The sequence below is a fragment of the Somniosus microcephalus genome, chromosome 12 (assembly GCF_052327205.1).
Source record: "Somniosus microcephalus isolate GS21.2 chromosome 12, FLI_Smic_1.0, whole genome shotgun sequence".
NCBI classification, from domain to species: domain Eukaryota; kingdom Metazoa; phylum Chordata; class Chondrichthyes; order Squaliformes; family Somniosidae; genus Somniosus; species Somniosus microcephalus.
This window is the reverse complement of record NC_140998.1, coordinates 70,717,840-70,744,424: the sequence shown is the minus strand read 5'-3', so window position 1 is coordinate 70,744,424 and position 26,585 is coordinate 70,717,840. Positions and strand designations below refer to the sequence as shown.

The following is a 26,585-nucleotide window of genomic DNA, read 5'->3' as shown; positions in this document are numbered from 1 at the left end:
ATCGACAGTGCACCATTTGGGGATATGAAAGCCCAAGCCTGCAATCTATTACCTCACGGCACAGTATGCCATAGTTGCAACATGCCGCACTGCCTAAGAGTAGTTTTATTTTAAATGGTGTGTGATTTTGAGCTTTTTCTCTATAGTTAAGGAAAGGTAAAGCGGTTTTATGTAGAGCTATACTCCCACAATTAGAGTAGAATCAGCTATTGCTGAGTGGCATGTCATTCTTCCTCCTCACTCAATGATACACTGTAAATATTTGCGATTGTATGCTGGATTTACTTTCATGGAAATAATGAAGGATTTGCTTTCTTCAATGCAGATAATTACACAGAACACTTGCCCAGACTTGTTCAGTGTTATAGTTATTTGTCAGAAAACAAAAATCCTTCTCAAACATTAATAGGAGGGTCACAGGTGTGTCTACTGGGTCATTCATTAGTTTGGGTTTCAGGGTGGCTTTCCTCACAATTTGTACAGGTGTCCTCCAATCACAAATTGTATTTCATTTTTTTCTTTGCCAAAGATATTGATAATAATTAATATAAAGAAGTCCTTGTACGTCAAGTCACTCAGCCTTCCAGTAGCTGTACACAAGAGTAAAGCACACAAGACAGTGCACTAGTGCATGACTGTTTCACCACAATCCTGTATACACTCACCAGGACTTTTCACTGGACAAATTGGACTGTAGGACAAAATCTATATTCACAATAATATAAAGTTGAGGATTGCTTAAAGAGATTAGAGTATAATGTTTAAACTAGTTGGACTCCAGTTGACAGGCAGTTAAGAGAATAACATTCACAAAGTTGACAATATGGATATGGATGAACCTCCTCACTGTTTGGGAAAGAACGCAAGAACTTGCATTCATATAGCGCCTTTCACGACTTCCCAAAGTGCTTCACAACCAATGAATTACTTTGAAGTGTAGTCACTGTTGTAATGTAGGGAAATGCAGTAGCTAATTTGTGCAGAGCAAGGTTCCACAACAGCAATGAGATAAATGACTAATTAAACTGTTTTAGTGATGTTGGTAGAGGGATGAATGTTGGCCAGGACACTGGGAGAACTCCCCTGCTCTTCTTTGAATAGTGCCATGGGATCTTTCACATCCACCTGAGGGGACAGATGGGTCCTGGTTTAACATCTCAGACGGCACCTCTGATTGCAGCACTCCCTCAGTATTGCACTGACGTGTCAACCTAAATTACGTGTTCAAATCTCTGGAGTGGGGCTTGAATGTACAACCTACTGACTCAGAGTTGTAGGGTTCGAAAATCCACAACCACGTTTTACCAAAAATTGGATTGCCCTATACAGCTTAAAAGCAACATTTTCGGCCAAGGCAGAGGTCCCGACAAGCAGGCTGGGATATGCCTGGGACATCCGAATACAGGGGACTGTGGCTCAGAGGAGAGCCATAGATGTCGGCCAATCGAAGCAGAGTGCATTCTCAAAGGCCAATCAGGGGACCGAGTCAGACCTGAAGCGAGGAAACCCCCGGCCAATGGGGACCACCCGGTCCGGGTTTGAATATGTGACTCACCCCTAATCGGGCTATGAATACAAGCCATCATCACCTTAATCAACTCGGACTAGGGACAATAGTCTTGGGATCACTACAGTTAAGAGGTGGCCCAAACTAATCAAGTCCCAGGACTGACACAATGGGGCAGCAGACTTGGAGGAGCCGATGTGCACTCAAAACAATACCCCTGTCCTCACACCTACCTATATAAATATGGAACACAAGAAGGACCAACGCTGAGAGAGAACTATTACCAGAAGAACGAACAGGAGAGTGAGTTAAGACGCTGAGGGAAAAGATGAGCCCGGGAGGGACGAGCTGGGGCTAACTAACATCTAAAGAACTCCAACCGCGCTGAGGAGAAGGTCCACCATCAGGCCCCAGGCTCAATCGGTATACTGAAGGTTTACTCCGCTACCAGGCGGCGCAACATCGCCGCAAGAAGCCGTACCGTATACCGACTCCCGTTCCGGGGACCTCGACAAGAAGACACCAACGACCGAAGTGGCTGTGGAAGACGGCATTCACTCCAGTCATTTCGGGAACCTTTTCCATCAAGCACAAACCAACCAACGACAACCGATCGAAAGCGCAATCAACAAAACCAAACTTCAGAAAACCCGACCAGACGCAGCAAGGTCCTCTCCAAGGTTTGGGGTACGGCGAACCCCGAGGCACAGGTCGAATTCCGACGACGACAGCAACAACAACAACCGCACTCAAAATTCCATCTGTCAAGGGAGGAGGCTGTGAGTATAATCCAAGGGCCTGCAACTGTCAGTCTAGTTTAGGTAGGAAAGTGGGTTGGTGGGATTGGACTTGGTAAAGATAAAACTGTGTAAACATTCTCGTTGTGTCCGTTCTCTCTCATATTTTATTTATAGTTATAAATGTGTGTGTGTGTTTATTACGTTTGTGGTAGAACTTACCTTGGCTAATAAAATTGGTTGTCACCTGTTCTTTTTCCAAGGACTGCTTGTCTCCGAGTGTCTATTTAAAGTGCATCATTCTCCACCCAAATTCTGGAGTTAGAACCAGATAGGAGCATTAGGGCGCTTCGAACCCGCCAAACAAGGGAACAGCAGATTAGGGAAAAGAGAGAGGACTCCAGGAGCACTTGGGCTCAGGAGTACCCCACAGATTAGGTATAAACTGTGCGGGTCGCCACCGTATTTTAGTCCTCCTCTATAAGCTGTTGTTCTCTATCTCCTTAGAGGGTGTTTAGTGACACCTGACCTGCAGGCTAACACAAGCTGCAACGGTATAAAGGAGACCGAGGCCCAATACATCAACAGGCACTAAAGACCCCTGCAATTGGGCAGAGCAGAGCCCCATCCCCCTACACAATAGCGCTACCACTCAGCCAATGTTAACACCTTAGTGGGGAAGAGAAATCGTCCTGTCAATAATTTTGCCAAAAAAAAAAATTAGCATGAATACAAAACAGGAAATCCCATGCTTTGCGTAGGCTGACTTTTCCAGTAAAATTACAGGCAGTAGGATTCTTTTTAAAAAAAGGATGTTGGATTCCTTATCTAATAGTACGCCATCCTTGAATTTGGATTCTATTACCAGTAATCTTCTGATCTCCCATTATAACTTTGACAGAAATCCCTGAGGAACAGTGTCTCTGGCGTTTCCCCTGATCTTCTGCAGAAATTCTAGACTGGATTTTGTGAATGGTGACGTGCTGGAGGCGGGACTGCTGCTTGTCAGGTCTCTGTCCCGCTTCCATCATGTTCTGGCCAACCAGCGGGATTTTCCCGATTGACCTTGTTAAGCCCGCCCTGCGGGCTCAGCAGGGGGAAGTTACTGACAGAGCATGTCAACATCTGACGTGCCACCTGTCAAGACTTCTTGAAAGAAGAAATGTCAGCGTTTGACAGCTCTGTGAAGCTGTCAAACACTGACATTCTCTGTAGTTTGATGAGTCCTTGTGTTCAGGACTCATCAAACCTTTCAACTTTGTAGAAAGCAGATGACTGTTGGTTCGGAGGATCCAACAGCCAGTCTGTGAAATCTACAATGGAGATGTCGGGGACTCCGGAGCCACAGCGGCTGAAGGAAGAAACAAAGGAAAGCGAACATTTTCTAACACTTAACACTCACCTCACATACTTATCACTCCACACTTGCACCCCTCACTCACCTCCATATCTCACTTTCAGGCCCCTCCGACCCCCGCAGACCTCCTACTCGACTCCTCCAACCTGGCGGGGTTCTCCGAGGTTGGGAAGGCCTTCACCTGAAAGGTAAAATGGGACTAATCCTTTTTTCTGCCTGTTAACTACCTGTTAACAGGCAGTTAAAAGGATTTAATCCCTTTACCGCCTCGAGGAGATGGGACCCGGGGCAGGATGGCTTCCCGCCTCCTGGCAGAAGGGCACGGAGGCACGATGGGAGCGGGTTTGCCATCCGCCCCCACTTTCTGTAACTTTACCGCCTCCATACACGCCTCCTCGGGGCTGACAAAATCCAGCCCTCTATCTCAATGGCCCCAAATTCCAGTTGGACCAAAGGTGAAAACCCAGCAGATCTCTGGATCAGGACTGAAATATGAGACACAACCTGGTTCTGTTGGGATCCCTCCATTTTCCAATGTGTGTGGTGTGGTGTGTGTACGTGTGTTTGGTGTGTGTGTGGTGTGTCGTGTGTGGGTGTTGTGTACACGTGTGTGTGTGTGTGTGTGTGTGTGTGTGTGTGTGTGTGTATGTGTGTGTGTGTGCTGTGTGCACGTGTGTGTGGTGTATACTTGTGTGCGCGCGTGCGGGGGAAGGGAATGGTTGGAAAGCTGGAATTCTCTCCCCAAAAAAGTTGTTGAGGCTAGATCAATTGTAAATTTCAAAACGGAGATTGGTTGATTTTTGTTAGGCAAGGGTATTAAGGGTTACGGAACCAAGGAGGGTAGATGGAGCTAAGATACAGATCAGCCATGATCTAATTGAATGGCGGAACAGGCTGAATGGCCTACTCCTGTTAATGGCCCCAAATTTGCGGTCGGAGGCTTCCCGCGGGGAAATGCCTCTGATCCGCAAATAAAATGCCCGCCTACCTGGTGGTCCAGGAGATACGGAGACTCGCGGTCCTGGGCCTCACCAGGCACCCGCGGGTAGAGGCCCACGTATCCCGGGGCGCACGCGGTTCGCAAGCATCCCTGGGATCACGTGGGCCAGGCCAATGAATGAAAGAAGGGAATCTCCATTCATGCTTATGGGGATTCCGTATGTACAGAAACTCCATAGGTATGAATGGGAATACCCCAAAAAATACATCTACACATCAAATTTAAAAAAATTACATATTTAAAATTAATTAAAAAGCTATTTAACTAAATATTTGAAACAAAAATGTAATTTTTTGGAAGATAAATTTTAATGTTTTATAGGGGCTCAAAATAAACTTACCGGTTTTTTAATGATAAAAATTTATTTTTTATGTTTTTTTAAACTCTTATGCTGGTACCATGCATAAGAATTTCATGGGCATTTGCTGGGCAGAATAGCCCAACTCTCCGACCGCGGGTGCCCTTTTCCCGGGAATGCGGATGATCCGTCAAGATTCTTGACAGATCGCAAGTTCCGGGTTTTTGTGCATGTGCTTCGCGGGCAAAATCCCAGAACCTGCGCGGCTCCGTGCGCACCTCATACGCACCCGTAGGGGCTGCAAATTACGGCCCAATATGTTGCTAACTTCCATAGGGGGTGTTTGGGAAAGTTCCCGGGCTATCCCAGGATTTCAACCTATTCCACCGTTGTAAGGCCTCGACAGTATTCTCGTCAGCTGACAGCTGGTAAGTTCCGCTGAAGGCCGTGGAAAGGCCCCAGAGGCTCGGAGATGAGGGTGGTCAATCAAGGAGATTCATTCCCATTTCCATGCTTGCAAATGTCACCTTTTGGAGTCAAAGATTCTTTTTAGACGACTAGTTCTTTGGTTTGGGAAGGGCCTCGGTGGGGAGGCAGACAGCTGCTCCACATTTCATTGGGTGGATGCCATTGAAGCGCCCTTTGAGGTGTCAGTGACCGGCCCCAACTATGCTAATGACACCATCCCTGCAATTTGGGATGGGATCTATTGCATTGGGGATTGACGGACCTCTGAATTTTGATGCCGTACTTCTGAAGAGCCTCAAATGTGCCGTTGCCTTGTTAATCATCACACACAGGATATTTATTAGGATGAAATAATTATTTTACAGCATTTTAATTAATTAATTTGTTAGTTTACTAGTTGATGTCCCTTGGCATCACTCATGGATAAAATTTTAAAAGCTCTCTTTCTCTTCCTGTAACAGTATCTCCCCCTCCCTTTCAAACACTTTCTCGTCTTCATTTTGTTTTCAACACTCTCACTTTATCTCCCGCTTTTTGATAAATCTCTCCTCTCTTCTATTTGTTGCTCACTGTATCTGTATGCCTTTCACACATGTTTCCTTACTGATTTACTCAATTTGTATTTTTTACCTTCTTTAAAGACCAGCATATACAGCAAGATAGTAGGAAGTGGGTATCAAGGAGAGGCCAGGGGTAGACAAATAGGGGTCAAGGCTTGAGCTGGGGTCTAGCCTGGGGAGGAATTGCCAGGTTATGACACTTGTTAGGAAGGGGTCTCCCTCTCTTCCCTCCTATCACATCTCAACCACAGGGTCAATCTCTTTCTGTCCCCACTCTGCAACAGCATGCTCGCCTCTTTTTCCTCCCCCTTAACAAAATCTCTCTCTCTTTCCTCTCATTATTACCCTCCTCCCTCAGCACAATCTCTCTCTCTCTATCTCGCTTCCTCTGCTTCCTCCAGTGCACACACCACTAGATGGTCTAACTCCATTCTACTTATAAACTACAATAAATCAGGTGCTCCAGCAAAAGTTGATCTACCCTCAAAATAACTATCATGGAAATTGTCATTTTTTAGTCTTATATTATGGTTTAATCATAGTAACAGAAACTAAAGGTAAAATTTGAGAAGATGGTTTACATTTTTAAGTTTAAATTCATAGAACCATAGAAATTTACGGCACAGAAGGAGGCCATCGTGTCTGCGCCGGCAGAAAAAGTGCTCTCCACCCTAATCCCACTTTCCAGCTCTTGGTCCATAGCCTTGTAGGTTATGGTACTTCAGGTACATATCCAAGTACTTTTAAAATTCTTCAAACTTTGAAAGTAATTTCATGAATTTTCACAAAAACAAAGCCCTTCCAGCAATACCCAGGAAACAGGGTTGGGGGTTCAATACTCGTGCACGGTGAGCACTCCGTGGGATTCCTGCCGCCAAGAAAAAACCCACCACTGCGGCAGTTCCACTGCAGCACCAGAAGTGGTGGCCAGGCAGTTAAAGGGGCAAACGCACCCCGAAGATCACCATCCCGATAGGCCTTGGTGGAGGCCTACACAAGGAAGTAAATAACTGGGGGTTGGAATAGTTGAGGCCTACACTGAGAGGTCAGTAGGGGCTGGAATGGAGGGAGACGAAGCCACTACGAAGCACACTCCCTCTATTGGAGAACCAAGAGTCTTCACCGTGGCTTCTTGAGACATACTATTCCCATGGCGGCCCTGGGAAGCAGTGGACAGGAGGGAAGTAGAGGTCAGTAGAGGTCAGGATACCTCAGTTGGGGCAGTGAGGCAGCGAGAAACTTCACTGCCCGAATTTTAGGTCATTCTCGGCCGTGATCCCACCTGATTTCATGGAGGAGACTCCTGCCCATGATCTTCGAGAGCAGTTACAGCAAGTATTCAGTAAAAGGTCTAACCATGCGGACTTCCTGAGATTTATTAAATGGGACCAAATGCACAAACTTCCACCGTGCAATGAGTTACATTGCAAAGGCTGTGACTTGTAGTAGATTGTTTAGTTTCCCCAAACGCTTTGTGTACCTGAATCTCACTGCATTCTTCAGTGGTGTGTCGCCATACCGATCTTTGGCATAAACAGTGGCTCCATGCCTGAGCAGATACTGCACAACTTGTAGATGTCCCTCACTAGCTGCCACATGCAGTGGGGTTCGTCCATCATAATCGTCGCTGTACAAGTTTCCGCCCTGAAAATCACAAAATGTAAGCATCAGGAAAAAGTGAATTGCAGGTTTGCCCATCTAAAATCTTTGCGTTGTTATTTTAGGTCTTATTCTTTGATACAGTATTAATTCTAACTAGATAGGGAAAAGATAAATACACCCTGTGGTGTTGTAACTCACTCTGCAGACCAGAGGTCCCAGGTTCAATTTCCTATCTGATCTCATACTATGAATCAGTTGGGATACTAAATTGGCCTCATTATTCTTAAATTGAGGAGTGGAAAAATTAGTCAAGGCTTACTTGAATTTACAGCACAGAAACAAGCCATTCGGTTGGTGTTTATGCTCCACACAAGCCTCCTTCCACCTTACTTCATCTAACCCTACCTGCTTTTGATCGCTAACCCATGATTCCTGCTGGTTAGCGTGCAAGTGTGGATGACTGGTGAGCACAGAATTGAGCTCGACTGTGATGCATTCAATGGCTGAATAACCTGTTGGTACTCATTGTGTAAGCTCACACATGATGAATGAAGAGTTGGACAATGTGCATCCCAGCATGCCTTTGCGAGAGGTAGGGAGAAAAGGATGGGAAATAGATAGAAAGAACCTTCAGTGCTGTAAATCTGAAATAATAACAGTAAACGCACAAAATACCCTTTAGATGAAGTGTATGGAGGAGAAAGATTGGTTAACATTTTGGGTGGAACTCTTCATCAAAAAGTATCTTTCTCTTTCAAATGCTAACTCATTATGCTGTGTACATGTGTACAGCATTTTTACATCGGTTTAAAATAAACAAGCCTCATGTGAGTCCGGAGATCAGAAGAAACTTTATTCCAAGAAAATAGCGCAAATATTGAACAGACTCCCAACAAAAGCAGATTTGTGTTGTTGACTCCTTTAAGAGCTGGATAAATACCTAGCTGGGAACAGAACTGGACGTTAGGGATGGGTATTGTCCAAGATGATCACAAACACCATCACAGAAACAGAATCACAGAAACCCCACAGTGCAGATAGAGGCCATTTCGGCCCATCGAGCCTGCACCGACACATATCCCACCCGATCCCCGTAACCCCTACACCAACACATATCCCACCCTATCCCCGTAACCCCACGTACTTAATCCCCCTAACACTAAGGGTCAATTTATCATAGCCAATCAACCTAACCCGCACATCTTTGGACTGTGGGAGGAAACCCACGCAAACACGGGGAGAATGTGCAAACTCCACACAGACAGTCACCCGAGGCCGGATTTGAACCCGGGTCTGCTGCTGGGACTGGGGAAAAAAGTTATCTTGGGAGCAACAGACGAGGGTTAAATAGCGAGGATGTGATGATAACTGAATATTCTGCAGTTCCCTGGATTGCCTTCAAAGGTGAGGAAGTGTTTAAGAAGAATTTTCCTTCAGGGGACTAAGGTGAGATATGCTCCTAACTGAGCAGACTGCAAACGGTCTGTGGAAGAAGTGAGCTTGATGTCTTTTCTTGTTCCTGGTTTCCTCAAGTCTTGGATGAGCCACAGTTTCCTGAACACTGGAAAGAGTGAAGACATCGTTTTTGGCCTGGCCAAAACCTCTGTACTTTCCTCATTGCCCTCCTTATCCAGTGTCTCAGGCTGAACCAGACTGTTCGCAATCTCAGTGTCATATTCAATCTCAATGGGAGCTTCCGACCCCATGTCCACTCCATCACAAAGACCGACTATTTTTCTCCCCTCTCTACAAGGTGCTCACAACAGCGGCGATCTCTGGTACCTCACTCAAGCCGCCACATTTACGTGTGAGCCTAGACAGTGAGTATCAGCAGGCTGTTCAACAGTAGCGACCTGATCATATCTTCATCTAACATCTACAGGCATGCATTTCATAGCAGAAGTTGCTGAATAGCAATCAGGACTGGGAACATGGCCTGATTTTCTTTTCTTCCGCCTCAACACAGGGGTGCTAAAATCAATTGTTTTTGCTGAAATTAGGTTGCTCATCTAAGACAAGGGATTAAAGGATTGTTCAATATGCCTTTGTGTTCACTTGTAATTTGGTATTTTTGACTTAGCACTGCTGATTTTTTACCCAAATCACTCCATAAGTGTACAGGTGCTCCAGAACAGAATTCCAAGATTAATTGAAATAAAAAGACTGTAGTGTCGGTATTAAAAGTCTTGCATATGGCACACAGTTCATGTACATATTAACCTCACTTTCTATGTCACCCTCCCTTTTAGTCAAAATCATGCATGTCAACATGCCACAACATGGCAGGGGGTTGGGAACCTGAGCAGGGAGACAGAGGAAAGGGAAACAAGGATAAAAGCAAAAGATAGGAAGGATAAAAACAAAAATGGCAGTCAGAGAAATCAACGGTTTAAATCAAACGTGGCCACAGCAAATAATAATACTAATAGGTCTAAGAGCTTTAAAAAAACAAGCCTGAAGGCTTTGTGTCTTAATGCAAGGAGCATTCGTAATAAGGTGGATGAATTGGCTGCGCAAAAAGAGGTAAACAAATATGATTTGGTTGGGATTACGGAAACGTGGCTCAAGGATGGCCAAGGCTGGGAACTCAACATCCAGGGGTATTCGATATTCAGGAAAGATAAGCAAAAAGGAAAGGGAGGTGGGGTAGCATTACTGGTTAAAGAAGGGATTAACACAATTGTAAGGAAGGATATTAGCTCTGATGATGTGGAATCTCGATGGGTAGAATTGAGAAATACTATGGGGCAGAAAACGTTAGTGGGAGTGGTATATAGACCTCCAAACAGTAAGGCGGAGGTTGGGGATGGCATTAAAAGGGAAATTAAAGAAGCCTGCAATAAGGGCACAGCAGTCATCATGGGTGACTTTAATCTACATATAGATTGGGCTAACCAAATTAGTAACAATACTGTGGAGGAGGAATTCCTGGAGTGTTTACGGGATGGTTTCCTGGACCAATATGTCGAGGAACCAACCAGAGATCAGGCCATCTTAGACTGGGTATTATGTAACAAGAAAGGATTAATTAGCAATCTTGTTGTACGAGGTCCCTTGGGTCGGAGTGATCATAATATGATCGAATTCTTCATTAAGATGGAGAATGAAGTAGTTGACTCAGAGACAAGGGTCCTCAATTTAAATAAAGGAAACTACGATGGTCTGAGGAGCGAGTTGGGTAGGATTGATTGGGGAATGTCACTCAAAGGGTTGACGGTGGATAGGCAATGGCAAACATTCAAAGACCGAATGGATGAACTACAGAATTTGTTCATCCCAGTTTGGCATAAAAATAAAACAAAAAAGGTGACTCAACTGTGGCTAACAAGGGAAATTAGGGATAGCATAAGATCCAAGGAGAGGACATATAAATTGGCCAGAAAAAGCAATAATCCTGAGGATTGGGAGCAGTTTAGGATTCAACAAAGGAGGACAAAGGGATTAATTAAGAAGAGGAAAATAAAATATGAGAGTAAGCTTGCAGGGAACATAAAAACTGACTGTAAAAGCTTTTATAGATATGTGAAGAGAAAAAAATTGGTGAAGTCAAGCGTAGGTCCCTTGCAGTCAGAATCAGGGGAATTTATAATGGGGAACAAAGAAATGGAAGACCAACTAAATACATATTTTGGTTCTGTCTTCACAAAGGAGGACACAAATAACCTCCCAGAGATGCCGGGGAACATAGGGTCTGATGAAAGGGTGGAACTGAAAGAAATCAGTATTTGTAGGGAAATGGTGTTAGGAAAATTGATGGGACTGAGGGCCGATAAATCCCCAGGGCCTGATAATCTATATCTTAGGGTACTTAAGGAAGTGGCCCTAGAAATAGTAGATGCATTGCTGGTCATTTTCCAGAACTCGATTGACTCTGAAACAGTATTCATGGATTGGAGGGTGGCTAATGTTACCCCACTATTCAAAAAAGGTGGTAGAGAAAAAGCGGGGAATTATAGACCGGTAAGCCTGACATCAGTAGTGGGGAAAATGCTAGAGTCCATTATAAAAGATGTAATAGCAGAGCACTTGGTAAACAGTGACAGGATCGGACAAAGTCAACATGGATTTACAAAAGGTAAATCGTGCTTGACTAATCTACTGGAATTTTTTGAGGATGTAACTGGTAAAATAGATAAGGGAGAACCGGTGGATGTGGTGTATTTGGACTTTCAGAAGGCTTTCGATAAGGTCCCGCATAAGAGATTAGCATGCAAAATTAAGGCACATGGGATTGGGGGCAAGGTATTGACTTGGATAGAGAACTGGTTGGCGGATAGAAAGCAGAGAGTTGGAATAAACGGGTCGTTTTCCGAGTGGCAGGCAGTGACTAGTGGGGTACCGCAAGGATCGGTCCTAAGACCCCAGCTGTTCACAATATACATTAATGATCTGGACGAGGGAGTTGGATGTAATATCTCCAAATTTGCAGACGACACAAAGCTGTGTGGGAGGGTATGCTGTGAGGAGGATGTTGTGAAACTCTAGTACGATTTGGACAGGTTGGGTGATTGGGCAGAAACATGGCAAATGCACTATAATGTGGATAAATGTGAGGTTATCCACTTTGGTGACAAAAACAGGAAGGCAGATTATTATTTGAATGGCAATAGATTGGGAGAAGGGGAAGTGCAAAGAGACCTGGGTGTTCTTGTGCACCAGTCGCTGAAGGTAAGCATGCAGGTGCAGCAGGCGGTTAAGAAGGCAAATGGTATGTTGGCCTTCGTAGCAAGAGGGTTCGAGTACAGGAACAAGGATGTCTTGCTGCAGTTGTACAGGGCCTTGGTGAGACCACATCTTGAGTATTGTGTGCAGTTTTGGTCGCCTTATCTGAGGAAGGACGTTCTTGCCATGGAGGGAGTGCAGCGAAGATTCACCAGGCTGATACCTGGGATGGCAGGAATGACGTATGAGGAGAGATTGTGTCGATTGGGCTTATACTCACTGGAGTTTAGAAGATTGAGAGGGGATCTCATCGAAACCTATAAAATTCTGTCAGGCCTGGACAGACTAGATGCAGGAAGGATGTTTCCGATGGCTGGGGAGTCCAGAACCAGGGGTCATAGTCTAAGGATAAGGGGTAAGCCATTTAGGACTGAAATGAGGAGGAATTTCTTCACCCAGAGAGTGGTGAACCTGTGGAATTCTCTGCCACAGAGGGCGGTGGAGGCCAGTTTATTAAATATATTCAAGAAGGAGTTGGATATATTTCTTAAGGCTAAAGGGATCAAGGGATATGGGGAGAAGGCAGGGCCAGGATTTGGATGATCAGCCATGATCTCATTGAATGGCGGAGCAGGCTCGAAGGGCCGAATGGCCTACTCCTGCTCCTATCTTCTATGTTTCTATGTTTCTACAACGGAAAAGCCCTATGTAAAAATGTGGTTGGACTGCTGCTCGTCTGGAAGATAAACACCAACTCGGACTGGTTGGCTGAACGACCTGTTTCTGTGATGTGATAGCTACGTAATTCTTTTTTAAGTGAGCTCAAAGTTTGATCATTTATTATTTTTGATTTTACAAGGAGAAATAGGTAAATCTCGCTGTGTTCGGTCAGATATTTCATATAAAATAAATCAGTTCTTTGGGTTATAATTGGCCTCGTCTCACAAGAGTGCTTAGCCCTCCAATTTTAAGAAAGGGGAATTTACTGAATCCAGTACACGCAGTGAGGGGTCGTATTGTTACAGCCCTCGGGTTATGCTATTGTGTAACTAGATATTGGTACTCTCCAGATCATGTAGAGTCTGCTTACGGGAGTGACTGGTGACACCATGCCTGACAGGATATATAATAAAGACCCCAAATTTGTAACACCACTATTAATAAAACCAAGGATCTTATATCTATTATTACAGCTTCATTAACTTGTCCCCCACTTTTAAAGATTTGTGCATCTGAACCCATAAGTCTCTTTACTCTTCTACTCCTTTTAAAGTTTTACCACTTAGCGTATGTGCCTCCTCCTCAGTCTTCCTCCCAGAGTTTTATCCCATATGGAACATTTCTGCACTTCAAAATTCATCTACAAATGTTGAAATTCCCACAGCCAAACTCAGGTTTTATTTGTATTATAGCTAATAAGTCAGTGTCCCTGGTAACACTACTTGGGACAATACTCTTCTTATAAAACCTCAGGCTCGCTATAAGCAATACCATCGATTGTGTAAATACATCGGTAGATGTTCTGACCTAAACCATTATTTTTAAGGTATTTTGAGCTAGTGTTTCTAATTGGTTTCTTGGTTGATCTTTACAGGGTGGCTGCTGATTAGCAATGCAACACACAATTAGCTGTCTGAGGGGGAAGGAAGCTATTTGGGGTCAGCTAAGATGTCAGTCCCTGAAGTGACTTTGAAACACCGGTCCAGTCAATTCGAATCGGAGACTTTGGGCAGGATTTACATTGAGCCGTGGAGGCGTGTGGGGGGTTAAAATCCTGAAATCGGGGGGGCACGAACCCATCCCGCCCCCATGCCAGTTTCAAAGGAGGCGGGTACCCAACCCGCACTGGGACCCACCTCCCTGAGGCGGGAAGGGGATTAGTGCCAATTAACTGCCTGTTAACAGGTAGTTAACAGGCAGTTTTTAGCCTATTCCCTATTTTCATTGGTGAAATGTGGGATTCCAAACAGCTCCAAACCACGCCAAGTTAGCGAGGCGGGCCGTCGGGATGAAGGGCTTGGAGGGGTCGAGATGTCCGGTGTTCAGGTGAGTGATGAGTGCATGAGTGAAGAGGTAAGTGTGTTGGGTGTGTGTAAAGTGTTTAAAGAAGTTTTACTTACATGTACAGGAAACTCTTTTTTAACCGGCGCCCAAATAACCGGAAATCTCTGTTAACCGGCAAAATTCAGGAGTAGGTTCATGTAGTGTCCGTGTGTAGATAAAGACACTGAAGACAGGAGTTGGTTCATAGGTATTTACTAAGCAAGTCTAGGGGGGGGTTTCTAAAGGATATACACAATACACAGGCTTATATAGCCCAAGTGGCAATTACCGGCATTACGCACACCTGGGGCTCTTAAAGGCACATACACCATAATTGCTCTTAAAGGCACATACACCACAATTCCTCCCCTTCTAGCTAACTAGTACATCATATTTTAAGTAATTATTAATTACATGTTATATGCAAAATAATATACATTGCTGTATTAATTAATTATAAGTTAGTCTCTCAGGAGGCTTCCTGACTCGGTCCGGATAACGCCTCGAGGGTGTAGTAGTTTCTGGTGGTGTAGTAGGTTCTTCTGGCAAGGCTGATTCGGCTTGAAGGCCAGTGTCAGGTTCATCGGGCTCCAGTATCACCGGATCGGAGGTAGATATGGGTATCTCTACTTCATCGTTAGATGTATAGAGTGGTGGTGTAGGTTGTCCCTTTTCGGATGACTTGATGATTTGGTCAGCATGGCGCCTTATTATGCTGTCTCCGATGTCCACGGTATACATCAGTGGTCCTAATCGTGTGCAGATAGTTCCAGGCTGCCATTTCTCGGTACGGTAGTCCCGGGCCAAAACCGGTTGGCCTATCTGGAAGGCCCTAGTTGGCCTTTCATTCATGCCCTGAAACTGCCGGTTCTCCACGTCCCTTCGGATGTTGGGCTTGACCAAATCCAGCCGGCATCTTAGGTTTCTATTGTAGAACATCATGGCGGGAGTTTGGTTAGTAACCATATGCGTTGCATTCCTATATGCAAATAAGAAGTTATCCACCTTGTGCTGAAGTTTTATGTCTTCATTACCCATGGCCTTGATGGCCTTCTTGAAGGTCTGGACAAACCTTTCAGCCAATCCATTGGTATGGGGCGGACGTGTAGTGCTTTACCCCATTGTTCTTTAAGAACTTTCTGAATTCTTCGGACACAAATTGCGGTCCATTATCAGAACATATCTGCTCCGGCAGCCCATTCCTGGCAAATATGGTCCTTAATACTGTGATGGTTTTTTCCGTGGTGGTGGAGGACATCTTTATTACCTCCGGCCACTTGGAGTGTGCATCAACTGCGATTAAGAACATTGAGTCCATAAATGGACCAGCAAAGTCAATGTGCACCCTTTGCCAGGGAGATGAGGGCCACTCCCATGGATGTAGAGGGGCCTGTGGCGGAGCATTTTGGACCTTCTGGCATCCTAGGCAGCTCTTGGTCATGTCTTCGATGTCTCCATCGATACCTGGCCACCATACAAACGCCCTAGCTAGGTTCTTCATTTTCACTCCACCCAGATGCCCCTCGTGAAGCTCCTTTAGCACTTTATCCTGGAGTTTGGGTGGAATCACCACTCTGGATCCACACATCAAGGTTCCTCGGCACACTGACAGCTGTTCTCTTCTTTGCGAGAATGCTGGCAACAGTGGTTCGCCATGTGCTGGCCATCCCTTCACTGTTAAATCGTAGACCCATGAGAGAGTAGGGTCATTTCTTGTCTCCCTTTCAATGGCAGAATTTGTCACCGGTAGACATTCCACTATGGTAGAGTGGAATATCTCTACTGGGTCTACTGTAGGTGCCTCTTCTATCGTTGGCAACGGTAGGCGTGATAAACCGTCAGCATTCCCATGCTGTTTTGACCCTTTGTATTCAATGTTGTATTGGTGTGCCCCTAGAAAAAGGGACCACCTCTGTAGTCTTTGTGCCGTCATAATGGGGACACCTTTTTTAGGGTTGAATATGGAGATGAGGGGTTGATGGTCAGTCAGCAAGGTAAATTTTTGTCTGTGTAGGTAATGGTTGAATTTCTTCACTCCCCATACCAGGCTGAGTGCTTCCCTGTCTATCTGGGCATAGTTACGCTCAGCTGAGTTCAATGAGCGTGACGCAAAAGCTATCGGCCGTTCCGAGCCATCAGGGAATCTATGGGACAATACCGCTCCTATGCCGTAAGGGGATGCATCGCACGCCAGTCTGATTGGTAGTGATGGGTTGTAATGAGCCAAAATTTTCTCGGATGTGATTAAGTCTTTACATTTATGGAAGGCACGTTTACAGTCTTCGTTCCATTTCCAAATCACTCCTGTCTGTAGAAGATCATTAAGAGGGTGTAGAATAGTTGATAAGTTCGGTAAAAATTTATGATAGTAATTTATTAATCCCAGGAATGACCTTAATTGTGAAACATTTTCAGGTGCTGGGGCTTTTATAACCGCTTCAATTTTTTCAGGTGACTTATGCAACCCTTCCTTATTAATTATGTGGCCACAATATATCTGATTTTGGAAAAATTCGCACTTGGGGCGATTTGCTCGTAGGCCCCGTATTTTCAGCCTAGTGAGCACCTGCTCCAAATTGGCAAGGTGCTCGTTGTCGTTTTCTCCTGTTATAAGGATGTCGGCTAGGTAGCATTGAGTCCCCGGAATCCCTTGCAGGACTTGCTCCATAGCTCTTTGCCAGATAGCTGGAGCTGATGCTATTCCAAAAAGCAGTCGATTGTACTGGTACAGGCCTTTGTGTGTGTTTATTGTGAGATACTTTTTAGAGGTCTCCTCAACCTCCATCTGTAGATATGCCTGTGCCAAGTCAATTTTTGTGAAACGTTTCCCTCCGGATAGTGAGGCGAAAATATCTTCTATCCTCGGAAGAGGATACTGTACCGTGTGAAGGACCGGGTTTACAGTCACCTTAAAGTCCCCACAGATGCGAATTTTTTTCTGTTCCTCAGAGTTATTTTTCAATGTTTTTTTCATGACTGGAACGATGGGTGTTGCCCATTCGCTCCAATCTATTTTGGATAATACACCTGCCTTTTCCAAATTCTTCAGCTCTGCCTCGACTGCCGGACGTATTGTGTATGGCACCGGTCTTGCCTTAAAAAATTTTGGAATTGCTGTATCTTCCACTTTTATTGAGGCGGTGATGCCTTTCAAGGTTCCTAGTTTCTCTTGAAACACTTCTTTGGCGTTGGCCAAGATGTCTTTTAATCGTTCAGGTATGATGTCATCATTGTTTTTTTCCTTACTGGTTACCGTCAGTGCCTGAATGGAGTGCCAGTCTAAACATATCTTCCTTATCCATTCACGTCCCAACAACGGTGGACCACCATCTTGTAGAATGTATAAATACAACTTTTGTATTTCTTTGCCGTTGTATACCACAGGCACCCTTATTTTTCCTTTGGGGTAGACTTTCTGCCCCGTATATGTTTTTAAGATAATGGATGTGTCTTTTAGAGGTATATGCGAAAATAGCGTCTCGTAATCTCGTCGATTTATTACGGTTAGAGCTGATCCTGTATCTAGCTCCATTTTAACTGGGGACCCTGCTATTGTGAGGGTAACCCAAATGGTTTGGTAATCCTCTTTGGCAAGTACATTATGTAATTTGAGACAACTTAGTCTCTTGTTTCCAGAGTCGCTATCGCTATTCTGGTCTTCGGAGCTATTGTCCGTCATCATTTGTACCTTCCTGTACTTTTCTTTATTGATTTTTTGTTTTCTGTCAGTGGATTTATTTTGTCCAGATTGGCATACCCGTGCAATGTGTCCAATCTTACCACATTGCCTGCATGCTTTGCCCTTGAACCAGCAGTCCCTCTGGTTATGGGTGGATCTGCCGCAGCGATAACATCTTCCGAACTCCTGTGTCATTTTATGGGTGCCGAAGTCCTGTGTCTCTTGTTGTATTTCTGCAGCTCCTTTTGCTGCTGCTTCGTATGATACAGCCATACTGAAAGCTTTGTCCAATGTTAAATCTTTTTCAGAAAACAGTCTTTTTTGTGTTCCTTCACTGAAGAGACCGCAAACAAATTTGTCTCGAAGATAATCCGATAGTCCTGCTCCGAATTGGCAGTACTTTGATAGCTTTCTTAATTCGGTTAGGTAATCAGCGTTACTTTCATTCTTGTGTTGATTTCTCTTGAAGAACTTGAATCGTTCCGCTATCAGCAGCGGTGTTGGGTTTAAATGCTCCTGCAGGGTATCAACAATTTCTTTAAAAGTCTTGTCCTTTGGTTTGGCTGGAGTGATTAAATTTCGTAACAGCCCGTATGTCTTCGCGCCCATTAAGTTCAGAAGTACTGAAGCTTTTTTTTCATCTGTTATTCCATTTGCAGTGCAATAAACCTCTACTCTTTCCACGTATGTGGTCCAATCTTCTATTTCACCATCAAAAGCCTCAATATTACCAGATTTAGGCATTTCAGAAAAGATATGGCGCTTCCCGCGCTTTTTTTTCTCTCTCTGTAGCAACGATATGGCGCTTCCCGCGCTTTCCCGCCGCTGCTACCGATAACAACGCTGTTTTACTGTGGTTTCCGTTTATTCACTGTTGGAGACTCGTTCTGACGGAGGTCTAAACGCTGACCTGCTTGCCGCGCCGGCCGTCTCTCGAGTGCACCCTCCCAGTCCGTTATTGCTTGCCTCCGATTTCGCTGCCTGTCTCAGCTGTAGAGCCCACCGCTGGAGCTCCAGCCTGATGCCCAGGAAGGATTAGCGCAGTACCTGTCACCAGCTTGGCCAGCTGGTGAAACCACAGTTTCTCTTACTTCCTTGAGTCTTCTGGACGCTGGAGGAATCGATGTCCTTGAGGTGCTGCCGAATTGCAGGTAAGTCCGTTTCCACTTCGTCGCCACTGTAGTGTCTGTGTGTTGATAAAGACACTGAAGACAGGAGTTGGTTCATAGGTATTTACTAAGCAAGTCTGGGGGGGGGGGTTTCTAAAGGATATACACAATACACAGGCTTATATAGCCCAAGTGGCAATTACCGGCATTACGCACACCTGGGGCTCTTAAAGGCACATACACCATAATTGCTCTTAAAGGCACATACACCACAGTTCAGGTAAGTTTTACTTCATATTAGTGGCAGTTCCTGGATCTGTGGCTGTGTAACTGGGGTTCGTGCACTTGTTGCTAAGCAACAGGGACACTTGATCTGTGGCCGGAGTTCCTGCACATGTTGCTAAGCAACAGGGAAGCCTGGATTTGTTGCTGTGTACGGAGCTCTCATACCTTTTAAACTATACCTCTCTGTAATCCAGACTTTTTGATAAACCGACACCACGCCGGTCCCGTTGGTGCCGGATAATAAAGAGTTTCCTGTGTACTTACTGTGATAAAAATGCTAACTTCCGGGAAGTTATGTCATCACTTCCTGTGAACTATGAACTGTGAACTATGAACTGTGTACATACCTCACTTCCTGTTGGACTGGTATAAATACTGGTCTGTTCAGTATTGTAAGAGGCTTCTACCAGAGGCATGGTAAAGACCTCTCTTGTATATAGTGTGTTTATAAGTTACTTAAAGCTTACTTTAAAGTTACTTGATGGTAAGTCTCCTTTTTCTTACATCAATTTAAGTAACTTAGTATTTACACTGACAAATACTAGACCTTCAGACAAACTCGGAAGTTAAGGATCCAGGGAACCACCCATCATGGAGAAAATCCTTAGACCTATTCGTCTGGACTTGGACCCGAATACACCAGCAGCTGGCAGGGTATGGAAGCATTGGTATCGTACTTTTGAGAATTTTCTGGATGAATGTAAAGTGGATGCTCCTGCTAAATTGAAGATACTTGTCAATTATGTGACCCCAAAAGTGTTCGAATATGTTGATGACTGGGATAATTACGAAGAGGTGATTCGGGCACTTAAGAAACTGTATGCGAAGACCCCAAATGAGGTCTATGCTAGACATCTACTGGCCACAGCCCGACAAGGGCCAGGGGAATCAATTGACGAATTCCTGCAAGAACTTCGCAGGCTCAGCGTAGATTGTAACTTTCAGGCAGCCTCAGCTGAGCTGTACCGCCAAGAAATGATTCGTGATGCTTTCATCTGCGGGATTGCCTCTCCATTTATACGCCAGCGTCTACTAGAAAGTAAAACACTTGAGCTACAAAAAGCTTTTGACCTAGCTTGTTCACTAGATTTGGCAAAGGGAAATGCAGACCTCTATCAGCTGCCCAGATCTCGATCTGCTGCTGTAGCTGCAACCAGACAATTCAAGCGGTCTCAGGTGAACCCTATCATGGGGGAATCTAATTCTGATAATTCTGATGAAGAGGAGGACGACCCCACTTTAGCAGCCTCTTGGCAATCTAGGAAGGAATGCTTCTTTTGTGGAGATGCTTTTCACCCTAGGAAAACCTGCCCTGCTCGCAATGCAATCTGCAGTTATTGCGGGAAAAAAGGACACTTTGCTAAAGTTTGCCTATCAAGGGCCTCTACGAGGGCCAATCCAGCTAAGACCTACCGAACTGCCCCAATTAGGGCCTATCAAGATGCTCCAGCTAGGACCTATCAAGCTTCCTCTCGAGCTCTCTCCCGAAGAAGCACACCGAGAGTTTTAGCCACTCTCTGTGCAACGACACCAATTACAGCTGCTTGCCCACAGAACCTGTCTCAGGCAGCCACAAAAATTTCAATTAAAGGGCATACCTTAGATGCCTTAATTGACTCAGGAAGTACTGATAGTTTCATTAAGGAACAGATTGTTGCGAAATTGAAACTACATGTCTTCCCATCGGACCAGGCAATTGCGATGGCCCAGTCATCACTTAATACCAGAATCTCCGGCTTTTGTGTTGTTGATATGACACTTCATGGTCGTATGTATCCCTCCACCCGACTTTCGGTGCTCAAAGACTTATGTAGTGATCTCCTCTTAGGGCTGGACTTCCAAAAACAGCATAAGAAACTCACCATTGAGTTTGGTGGATCCAAACCCGGACTTACTATTTCTAATATACCATCTAAATTACCTTTTTGTGCATTATCAGCAGCTTCACTTGATGAACCCTCATTATTTGCCAGTATTCCGCCTCAATGCCAACCGATAATAACGAAATCGCGGCGCTTTAATCAGGAAGACCAATCTTTTATTGCGGCTGAAATCTCTCGACTTCTAGCAGAGGATATCATTGAACCATGTTCGTCGCCCTGGCGGGCTCAAGTCGTCATTGTCAAGAACCCTCTAAAACCTCACAAACAGCGACTATGCATCGATTATTCGCAAACCATCAATCAATATACCGACTTGGACGCCTACCCATTGCCACGCATTGATGATATGGTTAATAAACTGGCCGAATACAAAGTGTTCTCAACTTACGATTTAAAAAGTGCCTATCATCAGTTACCCTTGAAGGTCTCAGATAAGCAGTACACAGCCTTTGAGGCTAATGGACGGCTGTACCAATTTCGTCGCCTCCCATTCGGGGTTACTAATGGAGTGGCTGTCTTTCAACGGGCAATGGATGGCCTGGTTAAGCAGGAAAACCTAAGGGACACTTTTCCCTATCTTGATAACATTACCATTGCAGGTCACGATCAACAGGAACACTACTCCAACCTCCAAAAATTTCGGGATGCCCTCCATCGCCGTAATTTGACCCTGAATGAATCCAAATCTGTTGAGTCGCAACCGACCATCAACATCCTTGGCTACTGCGTAGGCAATGGTATCATTAAGCCAGACCCAGAAAGACTTCGCCCGCTCCAAGAGCTCCCGTCACCTAAGAATCCGGCTTCTTTACGTCGGGCTCTCGGTCTGTTTGCATACTACGCTAAATGGATTCCTCATTTTTCGGACAAAATCCAACCCTTGCTGCATGCTAGATCATTTCCACTGGGAACAGCGGCTGTTGCAGCCTTTAACCTTCTCAAAAAACAGTTGGAGAAAGCGGCTCTTCACTCCATCGATGAGAATCTCCCTTTCGTGGTTGAATGTGATGCCTCGGAGGTGGCGATCTCGGCTACTCTGAATCAGGAAGGTCGTCCTGTAGCATTTATGTCCAGGACCTTACAAGGTGCCGAGCTACATTATCCTCCGGTTGAGAAAGAAGCCACAGCCATCATAGAGGCAGTACGGAAGTGGAACCATTTTCTAGCTCGCCAGCACTTTACATTGATCACGGACCAACGATCAGTCGCCTTCATGCTCGATAATCGAAAACGAACCAAAATTAAGAATAATAAAATACAACTTTGGAGGATGGAACTGGCCTCTTTTGGTTATACCATTCTCTATCGGCCTGGCAAGGAGAATGTGGCCCCGGACACCCTCACACGGGCATTCTGCTCCACTATGTCATCCTCCACTCTCATGGATGTCCACAATGGTTTGTGTCATCCTGGCGTTACGCGCATGCTACATTTCGTACGATCACGGAATCTCCCTTTTTCCACTGGAGATGTAAAGAAAATATGCTCAGAATGCCGGCTTTGTGCGGAATTAAAACCTCAGTTCTTCCGCCCCTCAGCTGGTATACTCATACATGCAACCCAACCGATGCAACGACTTAGCATCGATTTTAAGGGCCCAGTGCCCTCTTCAACTCGGAACACATATTTGCTCACCATGATCGACGAATATTCACGTTTTCCGTTTGCCTTCCCCTGCTCCAATATGCTGGCGTCCACAGTAATCTGCTGCCTTGAGCAGGTATTTTCTCTCTGTGGCATGCCGGCTTATATTCACTCAGATCGGGGTCCATCCTTTATGTCAAGGGAACTCAAGGACTACCTCTCAGAACGGGGAATTGCTACAAGCAAAACAACACCATACCATCCCATCGGAAATGGGCAGGTAGAGAGGTATAACGGTATCATCTGGAATTCCGTACGTCTCGCTTTAAGATCTCGGGGCCTACCAGACCAGCAATGGGAAACAGTGCTTCCGGATGCATTGCACTCTATACGGTCTCTGCTTTCTACAGCCACAAATACTACACCTCATGAGCGGTTCTTTGGATTCCAGCGTCGCTCATCTCATGGGACATCACTCCCGTCATGGCTAACTACTCCTGGACCTGTATTACTCCGAAGATACGTTCGGACGTCTAAAAATGACCCTCTCGTAGACGAGGTTGAACTAACCGATGCCAACCCCACCTATGCAAACATACGATATTCCGACGGCCGAGAATCTACCGTATCATTACGGGATCTGACTCCCTGCCCACCAGGACCTAGTGGGACATCGGGTGATGGCATTTCACCAGGAAACTCTTGGGACCTATCGGGTACCCCTCTCCAGGATCCTGATCGGACACCAACTAGCTTGGTGCCGGTAGAACCCCGTGCTCAAGGTTGCGACCCTCCCAGTACCGCGCATGAAAGTACTGATCCGCCACAGACCAGCTCTGCACCTCCCTCTGAACAGAGGCAGTCCGACTTTGAACCTATTGGGGCTCGTACTCGAAGCCATGATCTCCCCGACCCTTCACAGGGCAATCCAGGCCACACAGACTCTGACCAATGGCCAACCGCATGTAAGCGGACCAGCGACCCTCTACGACGGGAATCCAAACGGGTGCGACTCTTCCTTGTTCGGCGGCTGCGGACCAAAAGGTAGACCACAGCCTCCTAATCCTGCAGGAGGGAAGAATGTGATAAAAATGCTAACTTCCGGGAAGTTATGTCATCACTTCCTGTGAACTATGAACTGTGAACTATGAACTGTGTACATACCTCACTTCCTGTTGGACTGGTATAAATACTGGTCTGTTCAGTATTGTAAGAGGCTTCTACCAGAGGCATGGTAAAGACCTCTCTTGTATATAGTGTGTTTATAAGTTACTTAAAGCTTACTTTAAAGTTACTTGATGGTAAGTCTCCTTTTTCTTACATCACTTACCTTTACAGCCTCCCTTCCTTCAGGTCTCGGGAGTCCCTCATCCCTCCGGCACAGAAAGCAGAATGGCCGCGATCTGTCAAAAATTGCAGCATTCAGCTTTCTGTTCCAGGGAGATCTCTAAATCATCCTGAGAGGAAGGAATTAACCTGGATTACAGATTGTCAGTGTTTGACAGCTTCAAGCAGCTGTGAAACGCTGATATTTCATCTGTCAAACGGTCTTGACAGATGAAATATCAATCTGTGGCGTCACCTGTTGCTGGGTGGCCCTTAATTGGCCTGCTTAGCCCGCTGGGCGGGCTCAACAAGGTCAACCAAGTCAAAATCGCGTGGGTTGGCTAGAATTCGATGGAGGCGGGACTTCAACCCCGAAAGTTGTAGTCCCGCCTCCTACCCGACTCCTCAATGAAAATCCAGCCCTTTATTTTTGGGGGGGATGTGTGGGGGCGGGGGGTGGGGAGAAGCGAGTGGAGAGGTTAACATTTTTACAATATATTAAATCTTTTTAGTTTGACATTTGTGCTGTCAGTGTTCTACAGCATTGAGGTGCTGCAAACACTGACAAGCACTGCACAAAGGTGCACGGCTGCACCCAGGTTCTCCCATGACTCCCTCCATATGCTTATGGAGGGAGTCACAGCACGCAGGGAGGTCCTCTTCCCTTCCCATAGGGCGGAAGAGACCTCCCTAGGACACCAACGCAGCCAGGTTGCACATTGCACAGGAGGGCACAAGCAGGAATGTCATCAGGAGGACCTGGCTGCAGTGGCGCAAACCTTTCAATGATCTCAGTAGGTCACGAAACGTTACTGCAAAGCCACACTCAATCTCATCCTGCTGTGCCACTCATCACATCCCCATCACTTTGCCTTCTCTACCCTACTCCTGCACATCCTTACTCACACCAACTTACCTTGCACATTCACCCATCCCTCTCTCTCTACATGATCACTTCCCCATCTCACTAGCCACCCCTCACACTCACTCTCATCCTAGTTCAATCATACCAACTAACAACACACAAGGGTAGGCACTTGGGTGTTTTAGCCAATGTTCATGTAAAGTTTCTGTTAATGTGCTGTCAAACATTGAAATCTTTATTTTCAACACTTTGCATTCTTGGATAGATTTGTGGGCACCTTTGGAAGTGACTTAGTCAGTTGCAGTGAATGGCGAGACATAACGGTAACCCCCGCATTGGTGATGAGTGTGAAAAGAATGGCTTGGGCATTGTAGGGATGCTTTATGTTGTTGGTGTGGTATGGTGCCAACCTGACGCATCATGCCCTGTGCAGCATCAGTTGATTGCGGAGAAGGTTGTTGTTGTTGTTGGTGCTGCTGGTGTGCCTGGTGTTGCTGGTGTTGGGGCTGGTCGTGGTGGGATTCAGAGGACCAAGGTGAGAGAGCTTCAAGGGCATCCATGCTGATGGAATAGATGGCAGGTGAAGTAGAGATGACAGAAGCGATCTGTCAATGGTGGGAGAGGCAATGAGGTCAGACTGGATGGAGGCTTGTGTATAGACTCGCAGCATCCTGAATCTGTAGTGGAAATGCAGTTTAGAGAAGCTAGTGGTTCATGGAACGCATCTCAATCAGCTGGGAGCTTTGACTTAACATCTGAAGCTGTCAGCTCATCAGCTGATTCAATGGCCACTGACCTCCCACCTCAGCTTCACAGACAAGGTCTAGGCACAGCGAGAGACTGGTGGGTGACCTGTCAACTCCAAAAATACTGGGGGAAAAACAATTGATAAGTGGCTGTAAACAAGCCACTAATGATTTTAATTGCTTCCCCTACCACTGCCTGTCGGGGCTGCTCAGCGCTGGCAGACCCAACATTGGGAAAGTCCAGTGTGCGCGTTTTGACAGCAGGTTCCTACCGTCAATCATTTTAAATTTAACAGCTGACCCGCCACCCATCCCGTCCGCTGAGCGCCGGCAAAATTCTGGCCATTATCTCTCGTTTTCTCCACAGATGCTGTCTGATCTGCCAAGTGTCTCCAGCACTTAGTGTTTTGTTTCAGATTTTCAGCAACTGCAGGTTTTGTTGCTGTTTTTGTTTTTTCATTCTTTACCATATCCTGTATAGCTTCCAATGCATCGATATCACCAGTCTTTGCAGCCGCACAGGCCAACGAAGGAGTCAGAGCATCTCGGATAGCCTCCAGTTCCTATTGTTTAAAAGAGAACAGAAGCTTGTTGCATATAAAATCATTCACTATTCTTTGATTAAAAACAAATTTCAAAAATTAAATAACCTTTTACACAGAGCAGCACAACATGTTGGTACTTGTATGTACAGGTAGACTATCCTTTATCCGAAAACCTCGGGACCAGCCGTGTTTCGGTTTTCGGATTTCAGAAGGTATTTTATAAGACTGGGAAACTTGTCGGGGGTGGGGGTTGGCGGGGGCGGGGGGCGTCGGCGGGGGTCGGGGTCGTGCGCACGACTTACGCTGAACGAAAAAACTTTCGGTTTTCA

General features: G+C 45.5%; 1 protein-coding gene across 5 annotated transcripts in view; it reads right to left on the bottom strand.

Annotated features, from left to right (window-relative positions):
- The window catches only part of aspg (asparaginase homolog (S. cerevisiae)), a 149,596-nt gene that overhangs the window by 24,421 nt on the left and 98,590 nt on the right, over window positions 1-26,585 (bottom strand). For all 5 annotated transcript variants that reach the window (XM_086003096.1, XM_086003095.1, XM_086003097.1 and 2 more), the window contains exons 11-12: window positions 26,179-26,274; window positions 7,408-7,571 (exon numbers count right to left, since the gene is read on the bottom strand). In XM_086003096.1, the coding sequence (XP_085859222.1) occupies window positions 7,408-7,571; window positions 26,179-26,274 (260 nt within the window). The remainder of the gene's footprint in view (window positions 1-7,407; window positions 7,572-26,178; window positions 26,275-26,585) is intronic.